Here is a 24,926-nt window from a genome sequence, read left to right as displayed (position 1 = left end):
CCTGAAATGGATCATATTTTAAATAAGTAATTATTTATGTTTTTTTTCATCAATTGATTAATCTGATTATTTTGTTCATTAAAGTATTAAAGTACGATTATAAAAAAATTAATAGTTTACGAGATATTAATTATTTATATAATATTTCATTGTCATTGTGTGCAGAAGAAAGTAAAATATCTCGTAAATTATTGATTTTTTATATCTCTACTTTTATGTACAGAATAATTGGAGGAATAATATTATGATGTATATACAGAGTGTTCCAAAATTCGCGCATTCGGAGTACAGGACATGATACTTTATGCTAAAACAAACAACTTTTTCCTTTTGCAAAATTACGTCTGACAAGTAGTTCTTGCAGACGAACAGGTTGAAGTTATACGAGTAAACGCAAAAATTATTTATCGAATATAAATTTACTATAGGAAAAAATTATTTGTTTTAAAAAACGAACTTTTTCCTTTAGCAAAATTGCGTCTGATAAATAGTTTTTGCAGAAGAGCAGATTGAAGTTAATAAATAAGAGCAAAAAATATTTATCAGACGCAATTTTGCTAAAGGAAAAAGTTGTTTCTTTTAACATAAAGTATCATGTTCTGTACTCCGAATATGCGAATTTTGGGACATCTTTATATATACATGTATATATATGAAGACAGTTATAATTAATGTTTGTATTATAATGTGTTTGATTTAAATGCGAAAAAGTTTTTAAGAATTTTTAAAAAATTTATGCCAATCAAACACATTGTAACAAACTTTTTTCTCTGTTTTTTTCCGTAAACCTTTTAGTTTGAACGTTAAAAAACATTTCTGAAAAAAGAAATTTGGAGATAACAGGGCAATAGGAGTCGGGTGCGGTAGTCATTGCGCAAACAATATACAGATATAATACAAAACTCTATTACAATAACGCGCTTACATGTTTCGGCTCATTTTTGAGCCCTCTCCAGAGACATAAATCACCTTTACATATACAATGTATACGTAGTAATTACCTTGTCATAGTGAGCTCCTTCCATTACACAAAAATCCTACAGAATTAAATTCAGATAAATGTTAAAAAGATAAATCTCTGATTTTATTCTAAAAATTGATCTTCTCCTTTCTTTTTAACATTCATCTGAGTTTAATTCTGATATAGGATTTTTGTGATAAATCTCTGATTTTATTCTAAAAATTGATCTTCTCCTTTCTTTTTAACATTCATCTGAGTTTAATTCTGATATAGGATTTTTGTGTAGTGGAGGGAGCTCACTATGACAAGGTATTACGTATACATTGTATTTATTAAGGTGATTTATATGTCTGTGAAGAGGGCTCAAAAATGAGTCGAAACATGCGTTATTGTAAAGAGTTTTGTGTTATGTCTGTATATTATAATATTTGCGTTATATTATAACGACTACTGCGATTGACTCCTATTGCCCTGTTATCTTCAAATTTCTTTTAAATAGTGAGGAGTCCTTGTAGATTGATTTATGATTTCTGAAAAAGTAAGTTTTAATACAAGCAATTTGATATCTTTCTTCTGTAATTAAACAATTCAACATATTCCGTATTTTTCTATTAGTACGATTTTACTCATCACTACATGAAGAATTTATTGCCAAATATTTATTTATTAAATAATAAATAATGTTTAAAGACTCATCTCAATGAAACTTGAAGACATCCAAATTATAAAATCTTTTTTTACAATGATTACAGGTATGATCTAATAATGAATTTTCTACTAAATAGTTTTCAATCTAAGAGCAATAAATTCATGGTGGAACTAATAGATAGCGTCTATTAGTTTAGCAGAAATGCCGCTATCTCATATTAGGCGCCTATCTCATAATAGGGGGCTTTCCTCATATATACAAGGTGTCCCATAAGTTTCTACCAACCGCTTTTGTGTAGATAGAGCGGACTAAACTGAGTCGAAAAGTCGTCTACCATTTTGCAATTTTCGTAATATAGTTAATAAGATATTAATTACTAAAAATTTTCGAAAATTGGGGTCTTTAATAATTTTTTACTTAAATACTATCAACTTTACAGAAAAACTGCAAGAGACAAAAATTGTTTATTTTTTCTCATAGAGCTCTAAGAATTTTTTCAGAATTTTTTATCACCTTTTTAGTACTGCATTTTCTTATTTTTACCAACATGAGAAAATACGGTATTAAAAAATTCTTAAAAAATTCTCAAAACTTTATGAGAAAAAAATAAATAATTTTTGTCTCTTGCAGTTTTTCTGTAAAGTTGATAGTATTTGAGTACAAAATTATTCAAGACCAATATTTTACAAGTTTTAGTAATTAATATCTTGTTAACTATTGCGAAAATTGTAAAATGGTAGAGGACTTTTCGACTCAGTTTAGTCCGCTCTATCTACACAAAAGTGATTGGCAAAAAAGGGGCACCCTGTATAGTAAAACCTATATCAATATGGGCGAATTTTTCCTGTGTTAATGACAGGAAGGAAGACTTCCTTCCTGGTTAGTGAATAAGGCTTTGTGTCATGAACACGTGGAGCCATTTCATAATATTATCGATATTTCATATTTAGAACTGCATGATGAGCAAGGAATTAATAATTTATATGTAATAAATACAATAATAATGTTACATCAGATCAAATTAGTGCCATAAAATGTAATAAAGTTGTACTAATACGGCAATTTTATGACATTATATTTAACATAAAGTAATTCATCCTAAGTTATATAAACACGGTTTGAGTATATTAAATATTGCGTCTACATAGAGAGATATTTTTATTTATTAATATAAAGTTATTTGAAGATATTATCTAATCTATCACAAATAACAATTATCTAATTAATAGAAGGTAATAATTAGAATGTACCTTTGTGTAACAGAAAAATTAATTAAAATAATTTAATATTGAATTAATTTTATATAAAAAAGGAACAAAGGATTGGAATATTATAAAACGTTTATATATTAGGAAATTGGAATATTTTTGGTACTAATAACATATAACGGCAAGAATGAGATTTCATGAATTCCTAAATATGATACTAACAGAATCATTTTATTATGTTATCGATCGTCCATATTTAGAACGGCAACGTACGCAGTAAACTAAGAATTTCTAAAAATATACATATATATATATATATACATATAATAAATAAATGATTTTTTTTAACATAACAGATCTTTGTTACATTACGCATATACTACGATCAAACAAATTACTATTGAATAACGAATTAATTTTAATGCTATTTAATGTTTAAATTTTTTACATAATACGTAAATTGTGGAAAATTCAATTGCACAATTATCAAGCAATTTTTCTTGCTCCACAGATAAAACGACATGTTGCAGCTAAGCGATGAGTTTTTTGCGAACATGATCGAATGGGACAGCGTGGGAAAATCAAGACGGAGAACTTTGGACTACTGAAGGCTCGTTCCTTTAGTCTTCAACTAGGCACGTTTTTAAATCACGTTCATCGACCGCAGGGAAGTTTGGCCTGGTTGTGGTCAAAGGTACATAAGTCTCCCTCTTTCTTTAACTTTGTTTTTCTTTTAATATATGTTAATTTATAATATATTACCTGGTTGGATTAATTCAATGTTTTCGAGCCGTTTTTAGATTATAAATGTATACACAGTAATGAAAATTACCGCGATAGAATTCATCATTCTTTGATTTCTATTATTTGTTTTTTGACATTTTGGCATTTTGACAAGTGTTCAGTAAATTAACCCTAGCAGCACAAATTATTGGCGCAATATTGAGAAACGAATGTACAGCCAATATTAAAACATTGGATAATCAATATTGGTCCAATATTGTAAAGTAGACGCCTAGTCATATCTAGCCAATATTGGTTCAACAATATTGGATCAATATTGGGAATTCAATTTTTACCCAATGTTTTACATTGGTTAGACATTGTTTTTACCATATGCACAAGCTGGGGCTTAGCGACAACCCGAAGTGCAGAAAGTGTGGACACGAGGAAGAGACTACTCTCCACGTGTTGTGTGAATGTCCAGCGTATGTTGGATACAGGCGGCTTTTACTGGGTTCGATATTCCTCGAGCCCGAGCAGGTATGTCAACTTCAGGTCAGGGATTTCCTTCGCTTCTGGAGGAAGACTGGTCTGAGCTGACTTGGGGTTAGTACGGCTGGAAAGACACAATGGACTTGGTCTGCGTGTCGCTGGTGGGCCCCAATTAGGGGCTGCCTCCCAGGATATTATTATTATTATTATTACATTGTTTTTCCAATATTTCGCCAATATTGAGCAAAAATTTAATCTTCAATATTGGTCCAATATTTTAAGTAGACGCCTAGTCATATTTAGCCAATATTGGTTCAACAATATTGGAGCAATATTGTTTCAACAATATTGGACCAATATTGGGTATTCAATTTTTACCCAAAGTTTTACATTGGCTATACGTTGTTTTTCCAATATTTCGCCAATATTGGGCAAAAATTTAATCTCCAATATTGGTCCAATATTGTAAAGTAGACGCCTAGTCATATTTAGCCAATATTGGGGATTCAATTTTTACCTAATGTTTTACATTGGTTATACATGGTTTTTCAATATTCGCTAATATTCCTGAAATAATGTATAATCAATATTAGAAATAATTGAATGAAAATTCACTTACCTACGGGGTTCGGACCTGGCTATACATGGTTTTTCAATATTCGCTAATATTCCTGAAATAATGTATAATCAATATTAGAAATAATTGAATGAAAATTCACTTACCTACGGGATTCGAACCTGGGACCTTCGAACTACGAGTCTTCTGCGTTATGTGCTACACCATTTCATCGATTAATAAATTTGTTACTTAATTGTACATATATGATATAAACAATCTATCCACAATATATATCCAATAATAAAGACAAATAAATAAATAAATAAATAAATAATAAATAACAAATAAAGACAATATTAGGTTATGATTGACATGCAATATTGGCTACACATTGGCATTTATTATATAGCCAATATTGTGTAACGACTGACATGCAATATTGGCTATACATTGGCATCTATTATATAGCCAATATTGGCATTGCATTGGGAAATATTGGCCAATGTATAGCCAATGTAGAGCCAATATTGGATAATGATTGATATGCAATATTGGTTGTACATTGACATTTATTATATAGCCAATATTGTGTAACGACTGATATGTAATATTGGCTATACATTGGCATCTATTATATAGCCAATATTGGCATTGCATTGGGAAATATTGGCCAATGTATCGCCAATGTATCGCCAATATTGGATAATGATTGATATGCAATATTGGCTGTACATTGACATTTATTATATAGCCAATATTGTGTTACGACTGATATGTAATACTGGCTATACATTGGCATCTATTATATAGTCAATATTGGCATTGCATTGGGAAATATTGGCCAATGTATCGCCAATATAGAGCCAATATTGGATAATGATTGATATGCAATATTGGCTATATATGTATTGACATTTGTTATATAGCCCCAATATTGGTATTACATTGGGAAATATTGGCCAATGTATCGCCAATGTATAGCCAATATTGGATAATGATTAATATGCAATATTGGCTATACATTGACATTTGTTATATAGCCAATATTGGCATTACATTGGGAAATCTTGGGCAATGTATCCCCAATATAACCAATATTTAGCCAATCTTAGCCAATGTATAGCCAATGTTCTGTGCTACTAGGGAAAGATGCTTATATTGAGAAAAATTTTTCTCATATAAAGTTTTTACGATATTTAGGTATGTTTTGCGAATCATATTAAAGGAATTATTTATGATGGTTTTATCACATCTAAAGCTTTTTAATAAACTGAAACATTTCCATTTTTATTTATTGTATTCTCTAAATGAAAAGAATTCATTGAAATCTAAATTTGCCTAAGTTTTAGTATATTGGCAATTGATTACATATTATAATATGATTTTCATAAGACATTTCTGATTTCTTTCATTGTACAAATGTCTATTTAAAAATAAATTATTGATAGTCACGACATTTAAGAGCTTATCTTTAAATCAAAATTTATAAAAAATAATATAATGGAAAAATAATTTAAATATTAGGTATTTTTAAAAATTATCTAGGAAAAAAATTCGATTAAAGATATTATCATAAAGAAAAGATTTGCTACAATATGAAGTAATTTTCTTGGTATATAGATATTTTAGGATATAAAATATTAAAATTAACATTTTTTTTATCTTCTGATAAAATGAAAATGAGTTGAGCAATCCTAAATAAAAATAGTATTAAAAGAGTAATAATTGTAGTTTTCTTTTTCGGTATAGTTTGCGGCGCTAAGTATGGCGAGGAGCAACAACAACGGTTGTGGACGCGGTTCCAAGCATACTGTCCGGCGTTGCGATGTCGCCGTCATGTCACGTGGTAAGGCAACGTTCCAGCAGCATGAATCGATTGGCGTTGTTAACGGAGGCAACGTCCAGCAACGAAACAACGACGACAGTACCGGGAACAGCAATGGCATCGTCACCGGCAGCAATCATAGTCAAATAGAAGGTACAGCAGACTAGAATCATCCTCTTGGACGGACTCGGCGTACTTCACGATTAATGTGAGTATCTTCGCATTTATATTGTTTTTTTTTTATAAATTTGAAGAAATTTTGTATTAAATGGGTTTCACAAAAGAAAAAATTTAAATGAATAAATTTTAACTTTCACTGAATGATAAAGTTTATTTGGACCAAAAAATTAGTCTGACTATTCTATACTTGATGACGTGTGTTATTTTTGTTCAGAATAATAACGAGATAAGCGTGCGTGAAAAAATATTTTTTATTAATATCTACCAATATAGATTAATTTTAATCTTAATTTAATTTATTCTTTATCTTTTTCTTTCTTCTAAGAAATACAAAAATGAAAAGTAAATTAAATTTAATCTTAAAATAGACAGATAATAAAAGAGTCTAACTAAATGTTCGTTGTTAATAATTCAATTTAATCTTTCAAAAATAATAATAAAACAAACAGTTTTGATCAATTATCGGGTCATTCTTAATGTGAACAAATGATTACAATATAATACAATACGTTAAAAATTGTTTCCGTTCGCTTTATACAATTATTTTTTACGCATCGTGATGGTCATAGTCGGAGTTGCGATGTAGCCTTTGTTAATTTTTTTTACAATATTAGGTGTTTTCTTACATTTGCGAATTCCTACAGTAACTTGTTATACACACTCACATTTCAATACAAACAAATCAAAAGGAAATCAAAAGAAAAATACAAGTTACTATAGGAATTCACAAATGTAAGGAAAAAAAAACACCTAATATTGTAAAAATTTGATGAATGCTACATTGCAACACCGACTGTGACCATCGCGTAAGAAATAATTGTAAAAAGCGAATGGAAACAATTTTTAACACATTATACTGTAATTATTTGTTCACATTGAGAATCATCCGATAACGAATCGAAACTGTTTGTGTTTTATTATTATTTTGTAAAAATTAAATTGAATTGTTAACAACAAACAATTTAGCTAAACTCGTAGCCCTTTTATTATTTGTCTATTTTAATTTTAATTATTTGTGCCATTTATCTATTTCCTTATTTTAAAGTTAATCTATATTGGTAGAGAGAGAGAGAGAGAGAGAGAGAGAGAGAGAGAGAGAGAGAGAGAGAGAAATGATAATAGCGAGAAAAATGTTTGGAATGAAAAGATTTCAAATAAGTGAAGAATGGATCCAAATTGATTCAGAATTCAAATATTCACCGTAGCTTGTGCGGCTATTGAAATCAGTGCAAGTATAAAACAAACAATATACTGTTTTTGTAGATTTTACTTATTTATTATTAAACATATGCGTTGATTTACGATAGGGAGAAGAGACTTTTTTTTTCTCCTCTCAAGAGAATACTTTAGAAAATCTGTTCTTTTAACCATGCGCTTTCGTCGCATAATTGAAGATTTTAAAATAATAATTTGTGATTCTATAAAAAGAGTAAGTTATTTCTCTGTTCTTAAATGGTTATATAACGATATAATTCAAAACAAATGTAAATTACATATGAAGCTAAGAAGTAGCTGTTTCTCAACTTGCAAACATTGTCTTAAAATTATTCTGTTCTTTACAATTATTTTTTTAAAGATAAGTATAGTTTAGCATATTATTAAACATACAAGATGTTATGAAATTAGCGAAATTCGTGTTCAAAATACTATAGTAAGAAAGTTTTCGAAAAATTAAGTAAAAATGTTATTTATATGCTAAAGCGTGTGTTTATCAACGCTCACTAACGAGGAGATAATCACTTAATTGATGTAATTATGGAACAAAGTCTTCGAAATCATTATAAAATTTTTATGAAATTCCTACGTAGAATCTGATAATTGTATATGCAATCACGAGAAATCATTGTGTAATATTAGATGAAATCGTTTATTTTACCAAATGATTTCATATGTAGCGAAGAAAATTATTTCTAATCAGATGAAATTATACGAAATCAAATAAAATCGTGTAATCTGTGGGACAATATTTCAGCTATATAGTGCTCTCTCGCTCACTTAACTATCGCATGTGCGACTTATGGACTGATAGATGGCCATCTAAACGTAGTTTATAGTGGGCTATATTTAAATCTTTATTATCTAAAAAATTACTACTTAAAATAAAAATTTACAAAACACTTTTTTACTTTTAGAGAATGTTCTTGCTATTGTATTTCAAGTCACGAATTTTAGAACATCTTACATATTATTAAATAAAATAATAAAATGAATTAATTGATATAAAATAGATATAATTGTAATCTACAAAAAAATACAATTTGTAATGTGCGATTGTATATTTGGAAATGAATACTTTGTTTGAAACTTCCACTGGTAATTTCAAAGAAGCTCGCGGTTTGTAGCTAGATTACCTCCGTGTATTGATATATCGTTAAATATCTTTAATGATGTATGGATTCTTGGATGCGTGTAAAACGACTGTTGATAGAAAAAAAAGTTTATTCGTTTGAAAAATATTGATAAATATTAATCTATAAATGCATAGATTTGCCATTAACAAAATTAAATTTTCACACATCGAATCTCGCGTAAATATTATAAACTATCAATTCATTCAAAAATATTTTCGAAAATTTTTAAAAAAATATGTAAAAGAAAGAAAACGTTGACGTTCTTAAACAGTTTCAAACAGAAAAAACAGTGCAGACATGCATTTTATGTGCGGTAATGTAAAATCGTTTACACTCCTACACACAAAATACCTTGGTAATATACATCGAGAACGTATTAAATATCACACTGCACTGGATACTCAAGAATATATTCTATAAAGGTTTAGTTGATACATAATCTGATTAATCTTTCAAATTGCAATCGCGAACGATTAATTAACGTAAATGTTAAACGTTAAATTGGCACAACTATATTGTTACCACGCGAATTTACTGTAGAGCAAACAAACGAAGAGAACGGATAGAGAGGACGTAAAGGGGAACGTGTCGCACAGTTGTGCAAACAAATTCAGCTAATTAATCGGGAAGAGCGCGACTGTTCTGCAGTTGAACGCCTATATTCGAGTTCTAGCTTTTTTCTCTTCGTCGTTTTCCGCGTGTTACTCGTATTAGAGTGAGAAAGGGCGAGATATTCTATCCATGGAAACATTAATAAGTTACGTTCAACGTGGCAAGTTACGTTCTGTCATAAGCAACAGATTATATATACAGAGTGTCCCAAAAAGGTCGGGACACCTAAATATCTCGGGAAATATAAGTTTTACAGAAAAGTGTTTCAGACAAAAGTTATATGGTTTAAAAATATCTATTTACTAATCCTATCAGTTTGACCTTGGGTTGCGTAGCCAAGGTCAGGTCAAGGTTACATTGATTTTCTTAAATGGAACACCCTATTTTTGATTCAAGAATCTAATAGCTGATGTCGAAAGCTTTTCAAAAGGCTATAATGAAATATTTTTTCATGAAGTACTTTTCAAATTATAATGCTTCAAAGTTATAGTATCGCCGGCACTAGCATTACCCAAAATATGTAATACCACCGGTTATGTTTTTGTTTGTGCGTTAACTGAAGGTCAAGATTCACAGACCACCGACTGATCTCGCCTTGACTGGTCAGTCTCCAAAATTAAATATTTTGGGTGATGCTAATGCCGGCGATACTGTAACTTTGAAGCATTATAACTTGAAAAGTATTTCATAAAAAAATATTTCATTATAGCGTTTTGGAAAGCTTTCAACATCAGCTATTAGATTCTTGAATCAAAAATAGGGTATTTAAGAAAATCAATGTAACCTTGACCTGACCTTGGCTATGCAACCCAAGGTCAAACTGATAATAAACAGATATTTTTAAACCATATAACTTTTGTCTGAAACACTTTTCTGTAAAACTTATATTTCCTGAGATATTTGTTCCGACCTTTTTGGGACACTCTGTATATAATACACACAGAGTGTCCTTTATATAAGTGACCACCCCTTTTTATTTCTATTGTTAAACTAACAATGTAGACCTAATAAATATAACATCAAATTAGATGATTCTAACTAAATTCTATTATAAGCACTGCGATCACTTTAAAAAATTATCTACACGGAGAAAATTTTATATTAAGTTACAATTTTAAATTACACTTTACTATGTCTTGTATTTTCGATGGACTCTCATAACATGATTCCGACTTAACTTTTACTATGGTAATACTAATTTTTATCACATAAATAAAGTAATTATTTTGTTAAGCCATATTCTAACATGAAAACAGTTAATTTTTACTATGGCACGCAAACAAAATTTGCTAGATATATTTGATTTTGTAATAAAAAATTTTTATTATGAAAAAGTGTAAAAATTACGTTATACTTGTTTTTAAAAAAATAATTATAGCATTTAAATTTATAATTTACATGAAGACCGCAGCTATTATCACATTATAGTAATTTTAAATATAAAATTTTCTCCGTGTATGTTAAAGAATAGAGAGATATGCATAATTTTTATACAATAAAGTAAATACAATATTTCGATATTATAAAAGTTGAAGTGTCCGTTCTGACAAGTACAACGATATATGATATAATAAATTTATTTTATAACAAAATATACAAATTATACAAGTTATTTTGGTCTAAAGTTTTGCGAGGATTACTACCTTCTCAGTTTCGGCCCTACGATGTGGCCAACTTCCGATTCTCCTATTAACGATTTGACATTTAGGTAATACGTTACCATCTGATTATACTTGTTAGAATGAACGCTACACACAACTTTTATTATATCAAAATATTTACTTTATCGTATAAAAATTATACATATTTCTTCATTTTCCAACATGGATAATTTTCCTAAATGATCACTGTGCTCACAATAGAGTTTAGTTAGAACGGTTTAATTTGGTATTATATTTGTTAGGTCTATCTTTGTTAGTTCACGAAATAAAAAGAAGTGGTTACTTACACGGGACTATCCTGCATATGTATATATTGTGGTTTTTTATTTTCAACTGTCATTCGTATTTGTAGTTTACTCATTCGAGTGAGAAAATAATAAATAATAACTGCATATTAATTTACTTATTTTAAATGCATTAATTTTTCAACGAGCTTCTAATGAAAATTAATGGAATTATTGGAAATTTAGAAAATATCTGGAAAACGAGATTATTACTGTTATTATATTACTGTCTTTATTAAGAGTTTAAGCTCAAAATTTTGTTGCGTAATAATAATGGAAAATTATGCAATTGTGACATAAATATGTAATATTCAACTAATACTACTTTGCATGCAATATCATGTTATATAAAAGGTAGTATGTCATTTAAATTGCTTAACTCGATATGTTAAAATTAATAATTAAGTTTAACAAATAAATTTTAGTTCGAGAGATAAATGTCCGTTTAAAATTATTTATGCAAGAATCTAATCTTTGTTTATTTTTATCCATCTTCTTGACAGATATTGTAATATCTTTTTTTAGATATTCTATGTTTTAAAGTCGAATTAGAATTGGACAGAAACGGTTTACTAAAATAATGCAACAAAATTTGAGCTTCTATTCTTGTTATTCATTAAATATTGAAATTTTGTCGCTGTTTAGTTTGTTTATATTACTGTTTTAGAGGACGAGAGGGTGAATGCATCTCGCAGGATGAATTCGTGCGCGCTTTACTTTTCCCAACTGCGGGCGATGCTCGTAAGAAATCTCCTGCTGAAGAAACGCGACACGCGGAAGACGTTTATGGTATGTTTTAATTTTATTTTAATGCATAATATTTACTAATGCATTTAAAATTTTCCATCATTATAACAATTGACGCATAACATCTCTTGCATTAAGGCCAATTATTTTCGGAATTCTTTAAAATAGACTTTAAAATAGAACATTCAAATAAAAACCCAAACATTATCTTAGTCACTCGATGTGATTTTCACTTACTTGGTAATTCTTGGAGAAATATGGTTAAATTAAAAATCGGCAAATATGTCTCAGAAAATATGTAATAGATATTCGTTTCACAAATATATTATCACGCGCAGAAATGTGTTGCCAACATCATTTTTGAAAATCTCCTTTAGAAAGCAATAATTACTTATTGAAATCAATCTGGTCAAAGTGACGAATTTAAAAGCTCGCTAATCTATGAAAATAACGTTATAATTGATATTGTTTGTACATTAATATGGAATCAACTTATAGATATACATTATCTTCTATATTGAAGACATAGAATATCAACGTCAAACATTTGCGTTCCACACATAAAATCATATTGTCCTCGATCTTTTCTTAACTCTTATATATATATATATATATATATACGATTCTATCTTCACTTTCAATCTTAATTTATGATTTTTTAAGTTTTTTAATGCTCCTAAATCTTAGTTAGATCAAAACATAAGTTATTTTAATAACAAAAAAACTCCAAAACCAGGGAGAATGAGAGTCAGCGTGGTAATTAATACGCAATCTTAATTCTACAATTCAAATTAGAATCTTTATTCCAACAATAGTACGTTTCAGTTCACTTTGGAACCATCTTCAGCAAACAAATTAAAAATATCAATCCCTTCATGTCAAAGAAAAATCACCATCAGATTAGCAGATTTGATGTTATAATCTATTCGAAACATTAAATTATCTTATAAATATTGATATTGAACAAGTTTCAAATTAACAATAAAACCGGTGACTCACCCCAAGACATAGAAGGAATTCGTCTCAACATTGGATCAAATAAATACAATTAATATTCACTAAAAAGTATTAAATTAAAAACGCATGTTGCTCGCAGCTCGAACGAAACATGACTAATGCTCATTTCCACCAATATAGATTAACTTTAATCTCGGTTCAACTTACTCTTCGTTTTTTTCTAATCTTTAGAACTAGAAAAAGACAAAGAGTAAGTTGAACCGAGATTAAAGTTGATCTGCGTTGGTGGAAACGGACCTAATACAGTTAATATACTGGGCAAGACGTGTCAGGTCAAATCACGAAAATAAAAAGAAAAAGAAAAAGATAATGTCAATACACAAATAAAATTTGTATAACTGAAAATATATAACTATTTGATATCCTTTAATAATTGTATACAGGTATGATGTACACCTTCTGTATCTGAGCGTAAATTTAGACTATTTTGTTGCATTAAAATATGAAGGCATTCCGATATTAAACGTTTATTCAGAAAACGCTCTTCATCTAGAATCGCGACTAGACTGGCTGAGCACCGCAATCATATCAACCGGAATAATAACAACCAATCAGTGATCACAGAACATCGTATTGAATTTGATCATGACTTCGATTGGGAGAATGTCGCGATTCTAGATGAAGAGCATTTTCTGAATAAACGTTTAATATCGGAATGCCTTCATATTTTAATGCAACAAAATAGTCTAAATTTACGCTCAGATACAGAAGGTGTACATCATACCTGTATACAATTAAAGGATATCAAATAGTTATATATTTTCGGTTATACAAATTTTATTTGTGTATCGACATTATCTTTTTCTTTTTCTTTTTATTTTCGTGTTTCTTTTTATTTTCGTGATTTGACCTGACATGTCTTGCCCAGTATATTAACTGTATTAGTCATGTTTCGTTCGAGCTGCGAGCAACATGCGTTTTTAATTTGATACTTTTTAGTGAATATTAATTGTATTTATTTGATCCAATGTTGAGACGAATTCCTTCTATGTCTTGAGGTGAGTCACCGATTTTATTGTTAATTTGAAACTTGTTCAATATCAATATTTATAAGATAATTTAATGTTTCGAATAGATTATAACATCAAATCTGCTAATCTGATGGTGAATTTTCTTTGACATGAAGGGATTGATATTTTTAATTTGTTTGCTGAAGATGGTTCCAAAGTGAACTGAAACGAACTATTGTTGGAATAAAGATCTTAATTTGAATTAAAGAATTAAGATTGTGTATTAATTACCACGCTGACTCTCATTCGCCCTGGTTTTGGAGTTTTTTGTTGTTGAATTTGGGAGAGTCCGTAAGAAGATTACATTATTATTATTTGTAAGTTATTTTAATTTTTCCTTTTTTCCTTTTTAAGTTTGATGAACAATACACAATAGATATAAAAAGATATACATTATTTCAACAATTTAATATAAGTGTTATTTAACTTCACAGTTAAAGCTCTCGTCGAATTTTCATCAAGAATAGCTAATTTTACATTTAGGTAGAATCGTACAAGAGTGAGACGAAAGTAAGACAACGAAAACGAAAAGACGCGGACGTCTGCGAAAATGGCGACGACACGACTACGTCTTGTCGCAGACTGTGTTCGCCAACTGCACGTTACCAATCGGTCGTTTTTGCGTAATCGAGGTGCCAACTGGGCCAAGGGTTAGCGACGAAGAAAAGAAACGCTTCTCTATCTCATTGAATTTTTCACGCTTTTTTTTTGCTTTCACTGTGTACATATGAAAAGGTTACTGAACTAATTAGTATAATTAAAAATTAAACCATAATAAGAGGAAATTATATAATTCTAATTTTTTAAAATTAAAATTATAATTGATAAAAATAATACTCGAAAATTATTTACTTAAATACAATAATTTATAAAATTATATATATGTATATAATATACATATGTATAATTAAACTTAATTGAATTAATGAAGAATTTTAAAAATCGCATTAGTAATTCGATGTCTCATATATAAGTGTCTCAAGTATTATAATTTTATTATAAAAATTCATTTTTGACAGATATTTTGTATATATTTTAATTTTAAATATAATTACTTTTCATAATTTGAACTCTAATAATTTTTGTCAGATCTGGGACACACGCTATAAATACATATTCCACGTATATCAGTCGCAAATTGATGAATTATTCAGATGATAGAAACTCGTTTCAATTTTAGATAATCACTAATTTTTTGAATTTGAGATACTCGTTAATTTAATATTTACATTTTCTGATATCTAGGATATATTTAGTACATATAGTACGTATATACATATATATTAATATTTTTCTTACGTTTATAAATTAATGAATTATCTAAAAATTTGAAATCTGATTTTTGATTCTCCTTCTTTTTTAATTTTCAAATAATCAATCTGCATCCCAGTATAATAATTTGCTGTATCTAAGAATTTGATATTTATTATATTGTATATTTCGGGATACATTGTGAGATAAAATCCTTTCTTCACTGTCTGATATGTACTCGCATTCACATATTTTTTTATTAAACATTTTTATTTAAACTTAATTAGTATAGAAATATTAAGAAAAGAACATTTCACTACGTTGTGATAAGATCTGTCGGAAATCCGTAAAAAGCCTAAATTTATAAATTTATCTTACTATCTTCATCTTGAGCAGAACTTTGTTTCTGTCAAAAATTTTAGTACCATCACTGTAACAAGCTCACTTTTTACGAGCATTCCTCTGCTTGCTATCTTTAACTTTAAAGATAGCTGGATCAAGAATATTGATGGGTCCATTGTTCCACAATGAAGTAGACACAGTCTCAGTAGGCTCAATGGTGGATTGCAGCAGGTGGGGTCCGACCAGAAAATACGCCTGCTCGATCCAAGTAGGCAGAGGTAATCCGACGACGCAACACTGCCACAGTGGCAGGCCCAAATGAGTTAGCATCATGCGGAAGTACATGGTAAAATTGTCAGCCAAGTGGTACCAGCCACTGCCTCGATGGAGCCAAATACTGGGCGAGTCCTGTTCCTGTTTAGAACGATATGCCAAATAAATCCTGCCGTTTTCGGGTCTCGGGAAACACTGGCCAATCTCGAAGAATTTACAATCGCGTGAATCCCCGGAGAACATGATATCTTGCAGTTCCGCAATGACGTTTCCCGCTTGGATTCCTGTCGATTCCTGTATCGATGGTCCTGTCTGCCGATCCTTACCGACGTATCTCTTCAAAGACGAAAGACCGCCGATTTCCATACGACCTATTGAAAATTCCTCGCCTACGTCGACATGGAATTTTTAAATTAGTATCGATGAATTGAAGTCATTAGTTTGAAGCTAATGGTTTTCCACACTATTATAGACAAATAAAAATTGGGAAAAAGTATAAAGGATATTTGGATACTCGAAGCTTTTTTTAGACAATTACGTGATACCTTTTTGACAAATTGTGTCGTCTAGATTGTCATCTCTCATTACTTACACAACTAAATTGTGATTATATTGGATAATATATTTCAGTATGTGCTTGTTTGTTTTGTCGAATGAAGAATTTTTTAATAGAATTTAGAATTGCTAATAATAAACAAAAGAGTAACAGACAAAAAAATCGCAGCAAAAGAAGAACACAAACTTGTTATTGAAAAATCAGTAAATAATGGTTTTAGTGAATTAAAAATTTTTATCTGTCATGATATCACGATATAAGATTCAATATTTAATGATAAAATATACATATATCTTTAAAAGTTTTTAGATGAATCCTAAATTCTGAGTATATATAATTGTTGATAAAAAACAAGACTGATTATTATATTTACTTTGCTTATAGGTACATTTTTGATTTAATATTATAATAATTGTTAATAAATTATACAAAAAATTCTAAATATAAATTATAAAAATAAAAATTCTTGACATGCCATAATGAACTATTTTTGCTAAGTAAAAAGGATTATTACACAGTTTATACTCAACAATTATAAATTTTTTGAAATAAACAAAATAACTTAGAATGTATGTTGATAGATTAAGACAGTAAATATCTATAAATTTATAATAAATATATTTACAATATGATAACCAAAATTTATAAAATTATATGTGGAATATACATATATAATTTTTGTAACAGTATTTTTTAAAAATTTAATGAATATATTAGGTGTACAACTTTGCTTCCGCCGTTTTTTTCCGAAATTCGAAGCTTTATTGTAAAAAAACTGGTTATACATTTATGATTCAAAGTATTGCCCATCGCTGGCCACTACTTTCTCCTATCTTTCGGGCAGCGTACGAATTCCGCGTCGAAAAAACTGGTCATCTTTTGAGGCGATTCACGAATCAATCCAATTTTCTACTTGTTCATAAGACCGGAAGTGCTGGTCAGTCAGGCCGTGTGCCATTGATCGAAACAAGTGATAGAGGGAGCAAGGTCTGAAAAATACGACGGGTAGGGTAGGACTTCCCACTTCAACGTTTCCAAGTATGTCTTGACCACTTTCGCAACATGGGGTCGAGCATTGATATGCTGCAAAATCACTTTATCGTGTCTCTCGTATTGCGGCCGTTTGTCTTTCAATACTCGGATCAAACGCATCAATTGCGTTCGATACCGATCGCCTGTGATTGTTTCAGTCGGTTTTAACAGCTCATAATACACTACGCCGAACTGGTCCCACCAAATACGGAACATGACCTTGGAGCCGTGAATATTCGGTTTGGCCGTCGACGTGGAAGCATGGCCGGGAACTCTCCATGATTTTCTTTCTTCTTGATTTTGGCATGAGTCTTGATCAAGTAATGTCTCCAATTCTGCATCTTCGAAAACCTTCTCTCTTCCACCGCTATGCCGACGTCAAAATCACCGTTCTTGAAGCGTTGGAACCACTCACGACACGTTCTTTCATTAATAGCGGTCTCACCAGTAAGTATTTGAGAGCATTCGATGAGCCTCAGCCGCAGATTTCTTCATATTGAAGCAGAAAATTAAAACCTCCCACAAATGACGAGAATTTGGTTCGTAAACTGACATTTTCAATCGAGAATAACTTTATGATGCAGACACAAATCGACTAATGTTTGTATGGGGTTATGTTGACAGATGCTCAAGTTTATTGTAAGACTTCTATGATCTATTTATTTCGACCACCACTTACCGCTGAAGCCATCTATAGGAAAACGGCGGAAGTAAAGTTGTACACTTAATATAATAATAATAATATGAATAATAATGGATATTTATATTCAATATAAATTTATAAAATATAATATTATGGGATATACATGGATGTAATGAAAAAAAATGTACAATTGATGGGAACGAAAAGAGGAAAGATACATTGAATCGGAAATGCAAGATTAAATAGTCATCGCGTTTACCTGCTATATCAAGATTCCACTGTAACAGGAAACCATCGATAGAAGCATAGAAATTCCGGATGTCTTTGGGAAGCGTACAGCAATGGCGTTGCTCCCAATTAGTGATAGCTCCAGATTCACAGCCATTTCGCCTCTCGACCCGTACATTTTGCACGCATGGCGAGTTCTCGAGGATCTTGACTACACCGAGGGTCAGATTCTCGTAGAAGGAATCCTCGGTGACAATGTCCACGCAGAACGACATTGTCTCTGAATTCTTGCTCTCCGTCTTTTACATATTTAAATTTAGTGTCAAATTTATTTTCCGTCTTTTCCAAAAATTATAGGAGATTTAGTGTTGCAAAATATATTTCTGTTGATCTTCTTTAATCTATTTTTATAAGCTATCAATATTTCTCCATATTAAAAAGAGTGAAAGAGGAATCGTAAAGAAATTGCAAGAATTATAATATTGTTATATTGTTAGCATTGTATATCTATAATATATCTATAATATTGACATATAAGTATATCCAAAGTATTTACAACATTATGTCAGAGAGAACGAGAAAATTATCAACATATATTTTATATTTGTATAAATACTTAATGTTTTAATATATTTTTTCCATTCACTCTTCATCGTGTAATTCAAATTTATTTTTGCTTCTTCGTTCTAGCTCTTATATCATCTCTTTTACTTCATATAATACCTCTCTTATGTAATATCCGCTCTTTATAGCAGTTGAAAATTAAAAGACGTAATGAGCAAGTGAATGGTACATTAAGTCACAGATGGAAGCAATTACCATTTGTATGTTTATACTATTTCGTTCACGTGCTACGAAGAAGAAATATAAGAATTCTGTTCACTCCGAGTATTATGATGTTTTATAATTGACGTTGCATCGATCTATGTTATGTAATCATCGTATTGATATAGACACCGAAATAATATAAATTTTTGCACTACACATTATAATTCGCTCGTGACAATGTCAGAAATATCGCTGTCTTTTATCTTTCGACGTTCTAGCATCGCAAAGTATACGTCAGTTCTTTGTTGATTGCCATGACGACGGAACTTTCGATACTCAATATCCCCAAACATTGTACAGAATGTCACACAATTTATCGTCTTTTTATTCCTTTATTAATTTAAAATTTTTTAAAGCTTTAACTTTTTCTTAAGAAAGATTTAACTTGTTAGCTTTTCGCATAATCTATTTAAATATTAAATGTCATAACAATTGAGCGTAAAAGATTTATTCCATTAAAGAAAAATGTATTTGGAAAATAACAGTGACTAATTAAATCTTTTTGTATAAATTAACATCACTTTATATATATATATATATATATAAATATTAGGTGGAAATTATTTTTAATTAGTTATAAAACAAAAATTATTTTTATTTCAATATTATCAAGAAAGATTACAGTTGTAATAATTCAAGCTATACCATCTATAAAGATTGAAATTGTTGGATAATGTGAAGATTGTAATACTGGTAGAATTGTTGAATTGTTAACGAATTTTGTACGACACTGGAGATGACCCGATAAGAGTCAAAACGTTTGTATATTTATTTGAATTTGATGAATTTTTATTGTTAACGACTATCATCCTGTGCGACTTGTAGCTTTTTATGCGAATTTTTTAATTGTTTGAGTTTTAGTTTATATTATTATTGTAATAAATTCATAAATTAACCATAAAATTCGCAAAAAGCGGTAATTATAATTATAAGACAATCTTTTATTACGATTATTATTAACAAGTTGTTATATAATACATTCTCAGATTTAAATTATATATTATTATGAAACTTTTTATCATTTAAAGAATTTTTCACAAAGCTTTATCAGAATAAAGCTCTTTGTGAAAAATTCTTGAAACAAAGTTCTCAACTTGTCAAAAGAGAAAAACATGCAGTGTCAAAACGATTCGAAGTATTATTTAGTATCGTGTTGCGAATAGGGAAGCAGAACAGCAGGTGTGCGTGCGGAACATAATAATTATAGGACACGCATGCATGTACGAGAGGGATTTCTGACCATATAGAATTTATGTGTTACGTTTTTATTTAGTAATGTAAAACAAGGAGTAACCACCCTACCTTGTACGTACTGTGGATATTAACTGTAATATAATAAACATGAAATATTTTATTCATTTAATGTATATTATATAATTATGGAACGGTTTATATATTTATGCACAAAATTTGTTTTTTGAAAAATATTAAGTCCTTCTTGATTTTTTATCTCTTTTTTCTTAAGTGCCTTAATCTTTTTAGTGCGTAATTAATTTTAGAATGATAGATATTGATATATGTATATATTATGCACATGTACATATATTTTTTAAATTATTAAACATATATTTTTAAATCCGTTAATAATTCAAACTAATCAAGACTCCTTACAAATCATAGAATTGGAAAGAATAAAGGCAGTAGGAGTCGGGCGCAGAAGACGTCGCGCAAATAATACACTTATAAAGAATGAAACTTCTTTATAAGTGTATTATTTGCGCGACGTCTTCTGCGCCCGACTCCTAGTGCCCTTACTCTTTCCAATTCTATATATTTTTAATATTTTAAAAATTAGTCAGTAAAAAAAGGGACAAGGATCGAAGAAAAATATGTGAAAAGATATTTATAGATATACGATAGTTAATAAATTAATATTGAAATATAAATAGAAATATATATATTTTTATTAACTATTATTTATTTTTCTGTAGGGAAAAAATTTAGAAATTTATATCTTTTAAATTGTTTTTTTTTTATCAAAAGATACTTAGTTATTATTATGAGCTATGAGCAATGTTACAAATAGAAAATTGACTTCTGATGCTATATGAGATACGACATATAACTATGTATTTATTTGATCTCAAATCGGCATCATTTGATTATCTATAGGAGGTCGTTCTACCCCTTTATATCCTCGGAACCTTGATCGTGGTGAAAGTCATGATACCCAACCCAAACTTTCCTGTGATGCTGACGCAGAGGCATGAAGGGGATATATTTAAATTATTCAATGGCTACAAAAACAATACAATCGCTGTGGTGCCCAATTCTACGGAAACCCTTGTGAGTACTACTTTCTGAAAATTATTTCCAAATCACGTTAAATAGTCAAATCAAGTACAAATACTTTTATTTTCAAGTATTCTAGTATTAGTGTCTTTTCAAATGTTATGAAACATGTCTGTATGTAGTACATATCTGAATAAAATTACTGTATTGTTTATTTAAATTTATTTTTTATTAAAAACATTTTTCATCGAATTGATTTTTAAATAATTTTTAAATAAATTCCCCTTTTCTCTCAAATCTAAATTGTGTAAAGTTAAGATTTTAAAACAAATTTCATATTTCATATTTTTCAATAAAAATATAAAACCTTGATTTCATTTTTTTAAACATTTTGAGATCATATTCTATCTAGAAATAATTTTTTAACTTCGAATTTATTAAAAATTACACTTCTTTTCGCTAAATATATATAATATATATCTTTTATAATATCGTAATTTTATCTAAGCATAAACTGCTTTGAGAGCTAGTCTCTTTCCGGATATTTCGAGGTTTCGTGTGATATAAAATTAACGTTGTATTTTCTAGAGCTTCTTAAGCTCCATGAATAGCCTCTGGCTCTCTATATGGGATTATCCCGGTAAGCTTCCCTTAAACTTCATGGTGTTCGACACGAAGGATGATCTGCAAGCAGCGTATTGGAGAGATCCTTACAGTATACCCCTAGCAGTTATCTTCGAAGACCCCCAGCCGATATCGCAGCGCCTTATGTAAGATAATTTTTACATTATTTTAATTATTAAACGAATTAAATTTAGAACAAAAGCATGCGCAATTTTTTTCGAGGAAAAATGTATGCAGAGATTCAGGGAAAAAGACATCTTTTTATAATAAGGAAGATTTTTATTTCTTATGTTTATATTAAATCATTTTCTATGCCAGTTATTTTTAAAATTATAGATGTACAGCAAGCAAGAAACATATTGAAACATTGCAGCAACATTGTAATATTATTTGAATGTTTCAATATGTTTCTTGCTTGCTGGACAAAGATTTTTATAATTAATTATAAGATTACATATGAAGTGTGTGTGTACATATAGTATAGTGATTACATATATAGTGAAAATTATTTTTAAAAGCAGAATTTTTCTTTTTTTTATTACTTTTAGTAACATGGAGAAAATAGTTTAATTTTTTAAATAAAAAATATAATAGATTCTAATTAATTTATCTGATTTTTCACAATTAATTTATCTAACTGTTTTAATATATTATCACCTTTTTAATGCTAAAAATTAATTATGGCTATAATTAACAATAAAAATATTTTGTGCCTATAATAAATTTCGGCAAATAAACTTCGAAATCAAATATATAACAATGGACTACTATTAAGTATAAACCATTAATCATGATTTTTTTCTTTTTTTATTTTGATTCAATTCTCTATAGAAAATGTTAGCTCAGCGTCTTTTATTAACATACAAAACCTTTCATGCTATTTAGATATGAAATTAGAACGAATCCTTCATACGTCTTGCCGCCATCGCCAACCGAATTGTATTCTGCTCCGATCAGTTGTCGAAAGAATAAAACTGGTCATTGGATGGACGATCTTTTATCGATAAAAACCGGGGAATCTTGTCCCGCCAACAATTACTTGCATTCCGGCTTTTTGGCCTTGCAAATGATGATGGATATCACGAAGATAAGAGTGAGTTTTTCTTTTACTTTAAAGCTTCGTAAATATCTATTAATTTTATTTTATTATTTGATAAGAATGTAGGTTCTGATAATGAAATTGATCCTAATGTTATTTTTTGCAGTTTGTAAACCCAGGAAATCCCGATGTAACAGTACCGGATATTAAACTCATAATGTTTCCCAAGGAAGCGTATACCGCTGGTAAGCGATGTTACCAGAAATTTTTAGATTCACTTATTTCTGCTGTACATGCCGCGTTTAGTGTGTTAATGATTATCTTATTTCCTTAGATTGGATGTTAGCCTTCAGAGTTGTTATTCCGCTTTACATGGTTTTTGCGCTCTCGCAATTTATTACCTATCTTCTCATCTTAATAGTTGGCGAGAAGGAAAATAAGATTAAAGAGGGAATGAAGATGATGGGTTTGAACGATTCCGTATTTTGGTAAGATCGCAATATTTACAAACATGTAATATCGACTTTAAGCTTTGATAATATATGATTTTGGAAAAAAATTAATTTATGTCAAATGTTATTATATTCTTTTACAGCGTCACGCTTTCATTTCTTTTCTTCTTCTTGTAGGTTGTCTTGGTTCATCATTTACAGTATCTTCGTCTTTTTGCTCTCTGCCGTCGGAGTGGTATTGCTTTTCACCCTGCAAATGTTTCAACACACGCATTTCCTGCCGATATTTCTTTTGGTGGTTCTATACAGTTTTTCCGTGATTATGTTCGCCTTTATGATCACGCCATTCTTCGATAAATCGCGCGTAAGTAATTCTTAACAAGATTTTCTTCGCATATTTTTTCTTTTTATGTTTAAAAGATTTAATTTTTTTCCGAAACAACTTTTGTAATAATTTTTATGATTGTATGTGTATCTTACTATTATTAGATTAATACAGAACAACAACACAATATAAATTATTTGTTTATTATTTTCTTAATAAAGAAATTAATAAATACAATATGAGCAATAAAAATATCTTTTTATGTGTTTTAGACGGCTGGTGTCTTAGGAAACTTCGCTGTTACAACACTAAGCTTGATGTACTTCATCCAAGTGTTTGTGAGTGATTCTAGCTCAGTCACATACTGGTTGGTTTCTCTGATCAGTCCAACTGCATTCGCTTTGGCGATGGATAAGGTATAAGTGAAAAAAACGTTTCAGACAAAAGTTGTGAGGTTCTAAATGATCTATTTAGTGATCTGATCAGTCTGACCTTGGGTGACACCACTCAAGATCAGACTGATGAGATCATTAAATAGATCATTTAGAACCCCACAACTTTTGTCTGAAACGTTTTTTTTTCTAAAATGCTCCGTTTCCGAGATAAAAGAGGTGTACAGGTGGTCTGAGACACCCGGTATATAATTTTGAAAGAACTCGCAATAATAATAACAGTTCGTTTAATTTTCTTTAAAAGATTATAAAAAATGTAATTTTTATCATTTTTTGAAAGCAATTAAACAAGTTCTTTTGTATTACAGGGTGGGCCATCTATTGGTACGTTTTTACAGGGTGGGCCATCTATTGGTACGTTTTTAAAAAT

At 29.6% G+C, this 24,926-nt stretch overlaps 2 protein-coding genes across 3 annotated transcripts in view; one reads left to right on the top strand and one right to left on the bottom strand.

Moving 5' to 3' along the window:
- Positions 1-6,549: 6,549 nt before the first annotated feature.
- LOC108771158 (ABC transporter A family member 1) overlaps positions 6,550-24,926 on the top strand; it is a 31,883-nt gene continuing 13,506 nt past the window's right edge. Inside the window, exons 1-9 of one of the 2 annotated variants that reach the window (XM_018523082.1) lie at positions 6,550-6,625; positions 12,173-12,294; positions 21,545-21,718; positions 22,253-22,434; positions 23,174-23,381; positions 23,494-23,572; positions 23,662-23,815; positions 23,957-24,143; positions 24,377-24,520. In XM_018523082.1, coding sequence (XP_018378584.1) covers positions 12,202-12,294; positions 21,545-21,718; positions 22,253-22,434; positions 23,174-23,381; positions 23,494-23,572; positions 23,662-23,815; positions 23,957-24,143; positions 24,377-24,520 — 1,221 coding nt within the window. In that variant the 5' untranslated portion in view covers positions 6,550-6,625; positions 12,173-12,201. Of the gene's footprint in view, positions 6,626-12,172; positions 12,295-21,544; positions 21,719-22,252; positions 22,435-23,173; positions 23,382-23,493; positions 23,573-23,661; positions 23,816-23,956; positions 24,144-24,376; positions 24,521-24,926 lie in introns of those variants that run through there. The other variant, XM_018523083.1, reaches the window with a different exon arrangement.
- On the bottom strand, positions 15,880-19,621 carry LOC108771159 (tubulin polyglutamylase complex subunit 2). Its single transcript, XM_018523084.1, has 3 exons — positions 19,424-19,621; positions 18,636-18,903; positions 15,880-16,534 (listed from the first exon to the last, which is right to left on the bottom strand). Exons 1-3 carry the CDS (start codon positions 19,424-19,426, stop codon positions 15,972-15,974), a joined length of 834 nt encoding a protein of 277 aa, XP_018378586.1. The 5' UTR covers positions 19,427-19,621; the 3' UTR covers positions 15,880-15,971.

The sequence above is a fragment of the Trachymyrmex cornetzi genome, unplaced genomic scaffold (genome assembly GCF_001594075.2).
Source record: "Trachymyrmex cornetzi isolate Tcor2-1 unplaced genomic scaffold, Tcor1.1 scaffold140, whole genome shotgun sequence".
Taxonomy (NCBI): Eukaryota; Metazoa; Arthropoda; class Insecta; order Hymenoptera; family Formicidae; genus Trachymyrmex; species Trachymyrmex cornetzi.
This window is presented reverse-complemented; position numbering and strand designations above follow the sequence as displayed.

What these genes read in the sequence shown, in the direction of transcription:
- LOC108771159 (XM_018523084.1), bottom strand. An exon ending in GTGGAATCTTGATATAGCAG is followed by an intron (nt 16,535 to 18,635) that starts GTAAACGCGATG and finishes ATGTCGACGTAG; the next exon opens with GCGAGGAATTTTCAATAGGT.